Source organism: Patiria miniata, unplaced genomic scaffold (assembly GCF_015706575.1).
Source record: "Patiria miniata isolate m_02_andy unplaced genomic scaffold, ASM1570657v1 HiC_scaffold_22, whole genome shotgun sequence".
NCBI classification, from domain to species: Eukaryota; Metazoa; Echinodermata; class Asteroidea; order Valvatida; family Asterinidae; genus Patiria; species Patiria miniata.
In genome coordinates, this window is record NW_024037061.1 from 7,305,148 (window position 1) to 7,318,940 (window position 13,793).

General features: G+C 39.5%; 2 protein-coding genes across 3 annotated transcripts in view; both read left to right on the forward strand.

The window, feature by feature from the left end:
• The first annotated feature begins 579 nt into the window (after positions 1–579).
• LOC119730642 (intraflagellar transport protein 20 homolog) lies at positions 580–5,211 on the forward strand. Its single transcript, XM_038203632.1, has 4 exons — positions 580–739; positions 1,948–2,033; positions 2,374–2,477; positions 3,492–5,211. Exons 1-4 carry the CDS (start codon positions 613–615, stop codon positions 3,571–3,573), a joined length of 399 nt encoding a protein of 132 aa, XP_038059560.1. The 5' UTR covers positions 580–612; the 3' UTR covers positions 3,574–5,211.
• Positions 5,212–6,455: 1,244 nt separating this feature from the next.
• Positions 6,456–13,793, forward strand: part of LOC119730355 (nitric oxide synthase, brain-like) — a 42,885-nt gene continuing 35,547 nt past the window's right edge. The window contains exon 1 of one of the 2 annotated variants that reach the window (XM_038203206.1): positions 6,456–7,378. In XM_038203206.1, the coding sequence (XP_038059134.1) occupies positions 7,127–7,378 (252 nt within the window). In that variant the 5' untranslated portion in view covers positions 6,456–7,126. The remainder of the gene's footprint in view (positions 7,379–13,793) is intronic. The other variant, XM_038203207.1, reaches the window with a different exon arrangement.

Consider the following 13,793-nt stretch of genomic DNA (forward strand, 5'->3'; position numbering starts at 1 on the left):
TTATCTCCCTTGGGACTTTGCCCTAGACTTAGTCCTAAGAAGACCCTATACCCTAAGACAGACTAGTAATTGGTGAACAGAAACAGTAATCAAGTATGGTGGTCATGCCTTTAATCATCATCATTCGTCATGTCATTCCACATAATCAAGAGCCTGAACAATTATTCTAATCATAAGAGAATCAAGCAATCAACTGACTAAATCCTAGCCCTGCAGCTCCTTTTATAGACTTTGAGCCCCATAAGCTAGTGCACAACTTCTCTTTGCCATACAACAGTGCATAAACTCAATTGACCAATCAGAAACAAGGATTCCTTATATGCAAAGTGTGGGTGACTCACAGTGTGCTAGTGTATTTAAAACATACAGTTGGTGACTTAATTCCTATTCCGTCACAATATACTTGCAATGGCGCTAATGGGCTTTCGTAGACTATGGGAGATCAATGTTGTTTTTAATAACGAAATTTGCAGACGACAAGACAAACAGCGCCCTCGCTTGTCTGCAGTACAACAGTTGGTACTCGCTACGCAATTCACAGTTTAACACTGTACACACAGCAATGATCCCGATTAAGGATACAGCTAGGTTACCAGTGAAATTCCATCAGACATGGCGGACGAAGCTGTTGCCAAGGCTGGCTTGCACTTCGATGAACTGAATAAAATCAGGGTTTTAGAGCCCGAAATTCACCAACAAACGTCAGAGTTAAAAGAGGAATGTAAAGAGTTTGTAGACAGTGAGTATTCGAGAGTAGAGGGCTGAATACAAGTGTTGGTCCATCGGGTAAAGAATGTAGTATCCAGACACCATGGACACTAGCCCCATAAATGTGGCCTATTTACTGGACTGCCTCCGTAAACATAGGCCACACATCTACATGTACAAAAACGTGTCGACTTTGCCAAATTTTGATTTTCACATTTAGGCTTACTTTGTAGTTTTTTTTTGCTTAAGAAGCATTCTCACCCTCTATATAGGCTAATCAGAAAGTGCTGCCTTTTTCAGATGTCTAATTTTTGTGAAATTTCATGTTGAAATTTTGATACGCAAACGTGTGCAAATGTATCTGGAAATTTCACGAAAAATGGACATCAGAAAAAAGCAGCACTTTCTGATTAGCCTATTTAGAGGGTGAGAATGCTTCTAAAGCAAAAAAAACCTACAAAGTAAGCCTAAATGTGAAAATCAAAATTTGGCAAAGTCGACACGTTTTTGTACATGTGGATGTGTGGCCTATGTTTACGGAGGCAGTCCAGTAAATAGGCCACATTTATGGGGCTACATCATACATGGACACCAGACATGCCAGACGCTATCCCGACTGCATCTGGCCGTACAGTACTATCGCAAGCTCTGCTCCCTTTCGGCCTAACTTAGGCCTAGGCCTTAGCCATAGGCCTATCATTTCTGGCGAGTCAAGTGCATTAACATTATTTTGTAACAAAATTGGAAATGTTTCTCAGTCTCAGATAGATTCATGTCTTTTCAACACTTTTTCAATGACCTTCATAAGCTTCATTGAGATAATATATGATAAAAAAGTGGCGTCATGATGCAACATTCTTTCCAATTTGGTACTCGTTTAGTTTAGGACCCTGTTCCAAAGAGGTTTTATGTTTTGGGACATAACCTATACATATTGTGATGATACAAGCACTAGAACTTAGAAGGAAGGTCACTTTATGTGTTTGAAATCATGTAAATAGTTCGCTAAGAATACATTTTGAATATCAGCTAGCTTAATTGTGTGGAAAGAGGGTAGGGTTTTGATTTATGAATGAAACTGGTAAAAGTAACATTTAGAGGTGTCGTAAACTACACGATTACCATCAATTTATTCACGAGATATTGGGAAAATCCCCTAATTAATATGCGTAAATATTTGACGGTCTGCTGAATTTGATCATGTTTAATCTTTATTCTTGTCCTTCTGAAATTTGATAGAAATTGATGGCTTTCAGTCGATTGTTGGAGGGCTCATTGAGATGGTGGATTCACTAGCAAAGGAAGTCGAGCAAGAGAAAATGAAGGTTAGTTTGTCCCACTCCTTTCAGTTTCAATCATTTATTGAGCAACCAAGTCCAGTCGTTTTCCTAGTTCCGGATCTTTACTTAAATCAGTTCAAATAAAGACCTACCTTTTTTGGATTCAATTCGGTACTTTTGATTTCACATGTTCAAAAATGAAAGAACTTAAATTTGGAAAATAATGTTGTAGTGATAATGGCAAACACAAATCTCAAATGTAAATTGATATTGTACACAAGTTTACAAATTGATGAAGATTAGTTACCACATTCAAATGAATGAATAAAATTGTATTATTTGATCAAATTGTATTATTTGGTATTGTTCAATTGTATTTTCCCAGGCAATTGGTTCGCGTAACTTGTTGAAGTCCATATCTAAACAGAGGGAAGCACAGCAACAGCAATTACAAGCTCTCATAGCGGAGAAAAAGACACAGCTGGAGAGGTAATAACAAATGTTAGTCATTGTTATTTCCAGCTTCAAAACGTTGAGCGTTAATTGCAGAAGTAGCATAAACCTTCCATTTTCCCAACTGGAACACACCATTCCTGAATGGACCGATCCAGTAAGAACCGCCCCATGGTATTCTGACCAATCACAGCCGTGATTCATGTCCGACATGCGTGCACAAAACTCCGACATGCGTGCACGCGTGTATGATGCGCGCGGCAGGAAAATGCAGTGTGGCATTGGAGAGAAGCACGTGTTAATTTGCCCACGTGCGCAGTGGGCGGGGCTTACTGGATCGGTCCATTGTCGTAGGTTCGAGTCCCACCCGAGTAAGCTTATTAAATTTTCTCGCAAGCCCTTGAATAACACTGATTATGTAGGGTTTATAGATATGTTGGCGCCACAAAACCCAATATAAGATTGCTGAATTGAGAAGATGCAGGTGTTCCCATTTGGGCACACATGCCATTCCCATTCCAGAATGGTTCATCTCTGGATCTGTTCCCATCTGGGAATATCTGGTTCAGTTACCATTCAGCATGTCTTCCAAACTGCAACCGACCATTCCCGAAGGGTGCCAATATAAGTCTTCCACTTGAGTTCAATGTTTTTAATAATAAATAATAATAATTTATACATTTATATTGGCTGGGCAAATTTCATAAGTGAATGATCGAATGCGCATCACAATTATTATCCCTGTTCACCAGGAATGAGACCCTGCAGCTGCTCAAGATCAGCGCATTTTGGTCTCTACCTTCACAGGTACCCATTTATACTCCTGGGTGGAGGGAGGCAATCATAGTAAAGTGCCTTGCCCAAGTGCACAGGCGCCATGTTCCCAGTCAGGATTTGAACCCATGTACCAGGGCACACAAGTCGAACACCCTAACCATTGGACCCCAGCACCCCTCATTAGGTGCTCCTGTATATCTGCTAGTCGTGACAAAGTAATAACGCATAAATTTTGTTGCTTATTTTACTCATGTTTATCACTGAATGTTGCAGATATCGGATACAGGCTGCTGGTCTACAGAAGGAAGAAGCTGAACAGAATGAATTCATCGAGCAATTCATCTTGCAGAAATGATCAATAGCAGATTTTACCTTTTAACCTTAACTCCTTGGGCATTTCTACCTGGAAGCTTCTTGAATAAGCTGCACCCAATGCTGGCCATATGGCACATTTTCTGCAGTGCCCTTGCAGCACATTTTTAAGACCCTTCCAGTTTTTTTCAGTCTACGATGACTAATCTCTCGTGTAATACATCTGTTGGTAGAGCACCGTAAGGGTAATCTTGAGGGCGTAGGTTCAAACCCCGCTCCAGTCAATTTCTTTGTTCAACTATAAAAATATCAATATTAGGTTTTGCCCTTCACCGCCGTATAAACACTGTATACTCAGTGTGTACCTCCCGAGTAAAAGTTGGAAAAAATCACTCGGGTGGGACTCGAACCCACAAACTCCTGCTTTCTAGTGCAGATGTCTTACCACTCGACCACCGAGCTAACGGGATCGGTTGGCTGTTTCGAATCTGATGTACATGTAACAGCGGGTACCTCATTTAAAAAAAAATATCTTTAATAAGAATTTGATCATTGTTGCACATGTACTCGTTTTCCTGTATGTGTATTGAAATTGTTTACTATTAGTTATAAAACTCTCCCCTACAGCTGGAAAGCAAAGAATAATCTAGTGTTTTAAATCAGCTTATTGCAATACTGTTGTTCATCACCGAAATCCATTTTTCTTTCTCATGAATTGAGTCAATGGTAGATGTAAACAAAACTTTGTAAATTGTAAATATTGTTTTTAATGTTGTGCAAGTTGTAAATTATATAAATATGTACAACACAAATAGGAATACACATGTAAATATAATCCATTTGAAAAAAAAACATTTATACTGGTATTTACTACGACAAAAACAAAGTGATTAATGGAGCCATGATCTGTTTTCTGATATTCATTTGGATTTTGTACGGAAGTCCTACTTTATCCTTTCATCCTTTTAGTTAATCCTTTAATCGTGACCGTATGACTATCAACTTGGTTTCCGCAAAGGTTCAGTTAAACATCTGTCAATTACTACGTTACACAAACTCTGCGATGGCCTGTTAAAATCATGTACAGTGCATTTATGTACGTGTATTTCACAAAAAAACTGTTATTTTGTGTTCAAATCTTTGACTCCCAGTTTGTCTTCACTTATTTGCTGTGACAAAGACATATTTTTTTAAGAGCTGTTATTGCTGTTTTCATTTGTGCGTGGTTGTTTCAAAGTTACTCTTCCCGTGATCTCAACAGATTCGATTATTTTTTTTATTCTCAACGAATTGCTAATTTGCTTGTTTTATTTTTACTACAACTATTTTATTTTGGGCGTCTGCAATCCTCTTAACGTGTTTATTTTGGCTCACTTTTGCGCTTCTAATGTAGAAAAACATGCCTAGAATTATTGTCCGGTCGCAAATACATGTAGTTGGATATTTTACAAAATTCCAGCGTTTTATTTCTTGTGAGGTTGTTTTGGGGCTTTTTGCCTGATTTTACATCTTTTTCCCTGTTTTTGCACAAGTTTCCTGTTTTTTTTCTTCATTTAAATTCATGCTCATGCCTGCTCCCAACTATTAACGTTTACGGAATTTTTTTCATTCGCTGTCTCGTTCAAGAGTGCATAATTGTTAAATTGTTTGAAAATAAAACTATAGCATTTCTTTAAATTTATCTTTTGGAGTGAAAAACAAAAACCTCGAGGACAGCAACTTTAACACTACACAAAGCCCCTGATCACCGCCACAAATACTCGGCTTTTAGCCGCAGAATTGCGGCGGGATGTAAGTGGCTGTCGTGGTTCCGATGATATTTAGAATTATTGAAGGACACTGCTTGATGGTGTTACACTGCTTGAAGGACACTGCTTGATGGAGGACAATTACTTTACAGAAAAACAAAATTTCAGGGTTTTTTTCTTCAAGTTACTAATGAACAAACGCTCAGGTTTTTGTACATGCACTCATAAAGTCTGCGTGTAATTTGCACGATTGGGTTTTTTGTGTCGCCTAAACGAAGTTTTGGGGGACACTTACCAGTCCTTACTTCTGTATATCTGTACTTACCAATTGTGGGGTACTCATACAAAGGGAAATTTAGGGAACAATGCTACCCCATGCACTACTCACCCTTAGAAAAACGCCACCCAGAAGTGAAATTCTAAAGAAAAAAAGGGATAAAAGGACAACAGTGCAAGTACCCCAGAACTCCCATCACTATGATCAGTGAATATTCCTTAAAAATTCGTTAAAAGAGCAATTTTTCCTTGAAATTACAGTTAACTAAATGTTCACGGATTTTTCAACATATTAAGCCAGATTAGGAGTCCGTGAAAACACCCTTAAGAAAGTCCTTTGTTTACCCATGGAGATAGACCCAGTGTACCGTTATGTATAACCAATGATAATCCCCAGTGGCCAGGGTCATTAAAAAACCGTGAAAATACCCTTACAGGATTAGTCCTAGATAAGCCCCATGTAAATGTCCGTGAAACATCTCTTGAAGATCTTTTCACGGAGAAATGGACTTTTAATGAATTTTTGAGGGATGAAGATGTTCATGTCCGTATCCCCGTGTGTGTTCAAGTTTAGGTTAAGTTTTTGAGAAAAAAATATAACTTTTAATTAGGCCTACATGCTTTCATAGATTTTGATGAAACTTGGGCGCATTGACCCTTTGGTGGAAGACACAATTCTTCATCGGATTACTGAGGTCATAATGTTATGTGGGGGTCAGATCCGCGGATTACCTTGATTAGTTTTAGCATGAAGGAACACCCTCCATGGTTTTAGATTCCAATGACGAAAGTCGTCTTATTGTGTTCTTGGTGACATTTGAACTAATTGTTATCAAGACAGGATAAGTTTGCGGTAGCGCCATGTGAATAAATCTCCTTTGTGAGTATGTGTGGCCCATCGCATCATCTTTGGAATCCCTCATTATCCTGACGACGGGAAGAAACGTTGAGTCTTCCGGTTCTTTTCAGAACCACACCTACTCACAAGAGAGATTTATTCACATGGTGCTACCGCAAACTTATCTTGTTTTAATTGTTATCACTTAGCCTTGACAACTAACCGGTTGCCTTCAGTTATTATGTCGATATTTTTTACGTAACGCCACCACAATACTTCTCAATGACAATAGGCGCGCTGTCTTCAGCGATCAATACACCAGGTAAATAAACGTGAAAGTTCAGGCTCGACGGTCCTCCACCAGAAACTTCACGCATCGACTATCTGATCCAGGATCATATTGTCCGTCAGTCCCCTTGTACTAGTTTGACTTTATCCATACATGTATCCAGTCAACAATATTTCATGGGATAATGTCAGAACGATTGAACCATAAATAACGGTGCTTGATTGGGTATTACCGGAATATTTTCGCGGTTTGACGGATGACTATAGCCAATGAGCGTTGGCGTTAATCAATCCATCAATCAAATTTATCGGGGGAGTAGCCTACACATACCGCAGAAGAGGCTCAGTATTCCCAAACTTGCTGGTATTGTGAGTTAACCAGTGGTGTACCGCACAACTCGAGTATAAAAATAACCCCAACTTTTGGCACGGCCTATCATGTACGCATGATGTCTGTAGCCAGTACCGAATCTGAATGCAATGGATTTGGAGACCATGATGATGTCTTTACGGGAAAAGACACGGAGCTTGCTGGCGAGTACCGAGACACGAGCAGCGAGTACCGGGCGTCTACCCCTCCTGAGACTGGCCGGGTTGGTGGCTACTCCGCGTCCCCTCTTCGACAGAAGTGCGTGAAGCTTCACAATTTTGCCTCTGGAACGCAAAGTGTGGATGCGCTGCATCACAATGCGACCACGGTATGTATATCGCATCAATTATTCAAAGCATTATCATCCGTCCGAAAGCGAAACGTTTGTGTTTACTCTCAAATGCAACAAATAAACTTAATACCCTTAAAAGTTATCCATATAGTTTATTATTTTACCGTCACTCTACTTAGAAATAGCCTAAATGTAACTTGCCTAGAAGTTTGCGATTTATTTAAATACAATTAAATTTGGAAAACTTTGGGCCTTGCGAAGTTTTTTAAACGTTTTTGTCAAGTAGGCTAGGGGTGACATTTTCAGACTACAAGTTTCATGGATAGGCTACAGAAGAAATTTTAACGAAATCTAAGAGTATATAATGTTTAAAAATCCGTAGTTATTGCTTTTCCCGGCCAATTTCGCAATAATAGCATTCAAATTCATCTAGATAGTGGCCAATTTGAAACGAATTAGCTCCCTGCTGTCATTCCCGTGGTTATAGGCCATCAGCCTGGGGGTTTGGTCGGTATCAAATGAGGGGAATAATGGTCATCGTGATTTTTGGCAAGGTATGCACTATGTGATAGCATATCAGCGGTGGCAGCTTTTTGGGTGCTATCACTTAAAAAAAGGCAGCCAAAACATGCTAGGTACCACATTATAATTAATCCGGTTCAAGCATATTGGCGGCCATTTTGAAAAAAAAAAAAAAAATAAAAGTGATAACACCCCAAAAACTGCCACCACTCACACTGCAAAGCTATCACACATTTTCCAATTCTAGATGTGTATACCTTGCCAAAAATCATGATGAGCATTGCTCTTTTCGATCATTTTGATACCGGTGGCCCAATTTTTTTTTTTTTACCGAAGCTGATAGCCTAATATAGGTTTTCCGGGCCAAGTTATAGCAGATTTAGCGGTCAAATTGGCGACCAGGCCATTTTCGCACGAATTTGAATGCACGTTAAGATCAACATTGAATTAAAACACCAATCAATTTCACATTACAGGCATGCGATTTCACATTTTAATCATGCAATTTCAACAATAGGGCATTCAAATCAAAATTGCACGAACGAGCATCTAAATTCACCGGAGCTTCCAGCTGTGTAAGTTTGGTCATTCGAATTCACTATTAAGCAAGCATTATGTGAAAAGTAAGCGAAGTAATTCGAAATAGGCCCATGTCGTTCCGTCGTTTGTTAGAATAAGATGGAGTGTTTTTGTTCCAATTTGGAAATATAGATATAACAACCTGTCTCCCACAAGACTCTGCCATTACTCTGATCACCATGCAAACTGTCAGATTGAAGCACAAGAAATATCAATATGCCAGCTCATGGGCGTTACATGAGAATTTCAAATGTAGACCGTGGTCGTTTGATCGAAGCTTTCGATGGCAATGCCCAAGACTATCTTAAACTTGCAGATAATTTGCATAAACAGATCAACTGCCAGGTCAATTGTAGTAACGTATCCATTTTATATATAATATATTATATATAAGGATTTAAAAAAAATAAACTCTTGCTTTTACAAGCGTTGAGTTACTGTGTAATTCAAAGTTGAAAACCACGTGTTTTCGTCTTCATGCATGTTCTGTTGCATTTTATTTTTGAAAAGGAATTTTATTGACTTAGTTTGTTATAAACTGTTGCAACGATGGGGCATTGATTTGCTCGGAGGACTAATGCGAGCGGGGAGCACGAATGTCTTTCGGCGTGGGGTCGGGGGCCCGCTTAAGGGCCCCGGGAAATTTGGGATTCTAGATGCTCTGTGGTGCAATCTGAGGCGATTCCTGGCCCCTTTTACCCCGACTTATTTGAGAAAAATGTTTTAAGATTATATGGATTTGTTATTGATTTAAAATATACTCTTACTATTACAAACCTCTTTAAGATTCTTCTGTTCTTCACTTGACAACCACGTATTTTCGTCTGCATATTTTCGTGCATTATATTATCAAAAAGGAATTGTATAGACTTAGTTTGTAAACTGTTGCAAGGATGATTTGTAATGTTTTGTTTCAAGTTGAAATTTTTAGTTTATCAATGAGAACAAACCGCTTGAACATGTAAATTGAATTCAAGTTTAAAATTAGTGTAATTCAATCAAACTAAAACAGAGGAGCAAATAGGCCTCCATGCACATTGTAACTTCACAGCTCAGTTTTATCTCATGACTTATCTCATGCATGCCTGCATAGTGTAATTGCCCAAACATTTTACAGAACTGTTCTTGGTTTTAATTCAGTCCAGTTTCAATTTCAAGAATAGGGCCTAGTTTATACATATACACGTACATGACATCGGGAGATCGGCGGCGCAGCAAGACAAATTGTATAAACTCATCGTAGTTCGTATACATGCGACTCGTCTGTACAGAAAATAGTCATTGGGCCTTTCGGCGCCATGATTGCAATTCACACATGGTATGATACATTGTGAAGGGTTTTTTGTCATTTGGTTACGTAAAAAAATACAGTAAATAATTGTAGATGATGACGTTGAGAATGAAAAATAGACATTGGGAATTGGTGTATACATATCCCGACCCGGCACGGACGGGCGCCGGCCCGCGGCCGCCACCGGCGAACTCCGATAACAAAGTTCCTGGCTTGCACTTGAAAAAGCAACACACCGCGTTCCGTCTAAATTGCCAGAGCATGTCTCAGGTGCTAAAACTTGCCTCTTGGCTATAAGGCCAAAAAAAAAAGTCTCCGGTTTCTGGTATGCGCGCGCGTCGCCGTAGCCATGCGCGTCGGCAAAATGAAAAAGTTTGTTTTTCAATACAATATGATGTCTCAAAACCGCCAAACTCACTGGTTTGACTGGAATCCTACTGCTGCACAATTTTAACGTGTTTTTAGATGGGGTTATGATCGAGAATAAGCTTTATATGTGGCCTCTCTGGACTCCCATATATTTGCACTAAGTTTAGTCGGGCACCATTTGCAGTCATCAGCCGACATTTGAAGCCAAAAAAAAAAACAAAACCAGGTAAAGCCGCGTCGCCGCACCACTTTTGGGGCAAGCTCCATACCAGAAACCGGAGACTTTTTTTTTTTGGCCTAAGGCAAACAAAACTTGAAGTCTCCGGTTTCTGGTATGCGCGCGCGTCGCCGTAGCCGGCCATGCGCGTCGGCAAAATGAATTTTTTTTTTTCAATGAAAGATGATGTCTCAAAACCGCCAAACTCACTGGTTTGACTGGAATCCTGCTGCTGCACAATTTTAACGTGTTTTTGGATGGGGTTATGATCGAGAACAAGCTTTATGTGGCCTCTTTGGACTCCCATATATTTGCACTAAGTTTAATCGGGCACCATTTGCAGTCATCAGCCGACATTTGAGGCAAAAAAAATCAGGTAAAAAAAAAAGAAAGCCGCGTCGCCGCACTTCTTTTTGGGCAAGCCCCATACTTTTGTTTCGGCCTAACTGCTTATTTTTTTGTCCTAAGAACAAACAGATCCTTTTTAAGTACCAAACTTATCAGATTTGTATTTTCAGCAACGCGTAGTAATGTCAAAACCAGACGGATCGCGCCATTCTTCGTAAAAAAGAAGACTTTTTATGGACGGATCCATGTATATCTTCAGGGGTGTTTATTGTTTTTTCTTCAGGGTTTTACATCGTTTCTCGAATAAAGTCTTTACGAAAATTGTATGATGACGTTGACTGGAACTCATTTTAAAACAATGAAATGTTTTGGACTTCGTAAAAAGTATAATTTGTAATTTACAAACGCGGGGAAATAATGGCAAATTGTTCTTACGAAAACACACCCCTGTGTGGTGCAACACAGCAAAAAGCTGCGCTGCATTTTCGTAGAGAATGCATTGTACGTACATAATTATACATACATAAGTATATAACGAAGCCCTAAAGAACAGTGGGTACAACCATAGCATCAGGTTCTCCGAGCACAATCCTTCGGAACCGAACAAGAAAAGAAAAAACAGATCTAGGAAAATAATATGGTTTAATCCACCATATAGTGTCAATGTCAAAACAAACGTCGGTGGGAACTTCCTAAAACTGATCACCAAGCACTTTCCTGTAGGGCACAAGTTGCATAAGATCTTTAACAGAAACTCCATCAAAGTCAGCTACAGTTGTATGAAGAACATGAAATCGGTGATAATGTCACACAATGACAGGATCATCGCAAAGTCAAAAAGATCAGACAAACCCCCTGAGAAAAACCTGCAATTGCAGAATTAAAGCCGACTGCCCCCTACGTGGAAACTGCTTGGTGAAATCAGTCGTCTATAAAGCCACAGTTACCAATGGCAACGCAGTAAAGGCATACACTGGGATCGCTGGCGGATCATTTAAGGACAGATACCGGAACCACACCAAGTCATTCCGCAACGAAAACTATGAAAAAGAAACAGAGCTTTCGAAATACGTATGGGGCTTGAAGAAAAAAGTGTAGGTTACACAGTACGATGGGACATTCTGAAAAAAATCCAACACAAACAGACGTAGATCCGGGCAATGGAATCTGTGTATAGAAGAAAAGCTGGCCATAGCTATGAACAAGAACAATGTAATCAACCGGAGATCCTAACTAATCTCTTAATGCCGTCACCGTAGCGACAATTAATACAAAACCACCGGACCGCAGCAAGAAAAAGTAACAACCCAGCCGTGCAAACGAAGAAGTCCATTCGCCTGATGATCGCCACGCAGTGTGCGTGTGCGTGAAACCAATGGTAGCAGAATAGACTGAACCTATTATGCAGGGTTACGTTATACGGGGTACGGATACGGTGGGATCGCGGTTTATTTCGAAGCTTCTCGATCGACTCTCGTGCTCGCTGTGTCATATGTATACTGCCACTACGCAATGTTTGCAGGCTGAATTTTAATATCGGCGCCGGTATTTTTGTAAGGAGGTTGCCTCCTCCTTCCCCTCTTTTCGCTCTCTTCCCTCTTTTTTCCTTTCTTTTCCCCCCTTTTTTGTGTGGAGTCAATTAGACGGGCGGCACGTGCCCCCGCGGCCCACCCCTGGATCCGCGCCTGGCCGATCTGAGATCTGGCAGACGGGAAAACCTGCCAAGAGGAGGGGCCAGAAAGAGAAAATGAACCACGGCATGAAGCAGAAATAATCAAAAGGTGAAAGAAATGAAAAGACTCGCATCGTATACCTTCGTTTACTTTCATTTTGAATGCAAAAAGTGCTAAATAGAATGCGCGGAAATGAAAAAGAAAACAAGAATCTCATGCAAACAACCCTTGACCAAACCGACTGCTAAATTGAATGATCACTTAAACCGAATGACATACATTCAATTTAGGTTGTGTTAAACATGAAAATGTCAGGTCTAAACGAATTTGAACGCCTGAAATCTAGATGAATTCGAGTGCTATTTTTGCGAAATTGGCCGGGAAAACCCATTTTATAGGTTTTCCCGGACAATTCGGAAAATATGTACAAGAATTTATAAAGAAGCTTTCGTTTTCGTGCGAAATAGAATGAACGTTCCAAAATCCCTGTTTCTATTTAACAAATGATAATTCTATTTCCATGAAGGTGAATTTAGTCGTAAAAAATCAGCGTACGATTTCCCGAATATGCACTGAATTTGGTATATTGACATTCCATTTTAGCGCGAAATCGAAGGCACATCCGCAATCCTGTTTTCTTTTAATTTATCGTCAATCTATTTCGCTAATGTGCAGCCGATTTCCCACGCATTGTTATTTCATATATGCCTGGTCGAACATTGGAATTCATTTATTTGTTCACAAAAGTAACATATGAGAAACGTTTGATTGAATGATATAATGTTTGAATATTCATGATTGAAGTAAACCAAGTGGTGTAGTCTTTCAAAACATATTGTAATAAATCCTATATAAAAACCTAAGATGAAGACAATTGTTCTTTTTTTGCTCAACATTTGCCACAATTGCATCATATAACTTAGCAATCGAACTGATAAAATTAGAGAGAACTTTAAGAAATACAGATAGACATTAAAATACAATTAAGACAAAGAAACAACAAAAACGTCCACCGGATCCCATGTAACATGACACGTGATGTTTCCCTTCACCGTCCCAATAGTATGCCTACAAAATTGTTTTGATTGATTTTATTTTGGTAAGATTTATATCCGTTTCTAACATTTCATTTGCCTATTTCAAATAGGCCTTTTGTGTACACAAGAACAAACACATTAATGATCAATTAGGCCTACAATACATTGATTAATCAATGAATCAATCAAAGCTGTATCATAAATTTTACAGTAGGCACAGTAGGCACTGTGCCTAGGGCCTGCGAAAAAAAATGGGGGCCTACGAAAATACCGCAGTGTGCATACGGCCTACCCACACACACACCCAAACGCAGAAAAAAACGTTTTTAAAAAGTTTTAGGGTCTCTCTCAGAATTTTCGATTCACCAACTGACGCTGTACAGCATGTAGGCATACGTGACTTTGTAGGCCCTAC

Bases quoted from the DNA above. Each gene is read 5' to 3' on its own strand.
- LOC119730642 (XM_038203632.1), top strand. From the start codon at position 613: ATGGCGGACGAAGCTGTTGCCAAGGCTGGCTTGCACTTCGATGAACTG. The intron at 2,034-2,373 runs GTTAGTTTGTCC...GTATTTTCCCAG, and splicing joins TCGAGCAAGAGAAAATGAAG to GCAATTGGTTCGCGTAACTT. The intron at 2,478-3,491 runs GTAATAACAAAT...TGAATGTTGCAG, and splicing joins AAAAAGACACAGCTGGAGAG to ATATCGGATACAGGCTGCTG.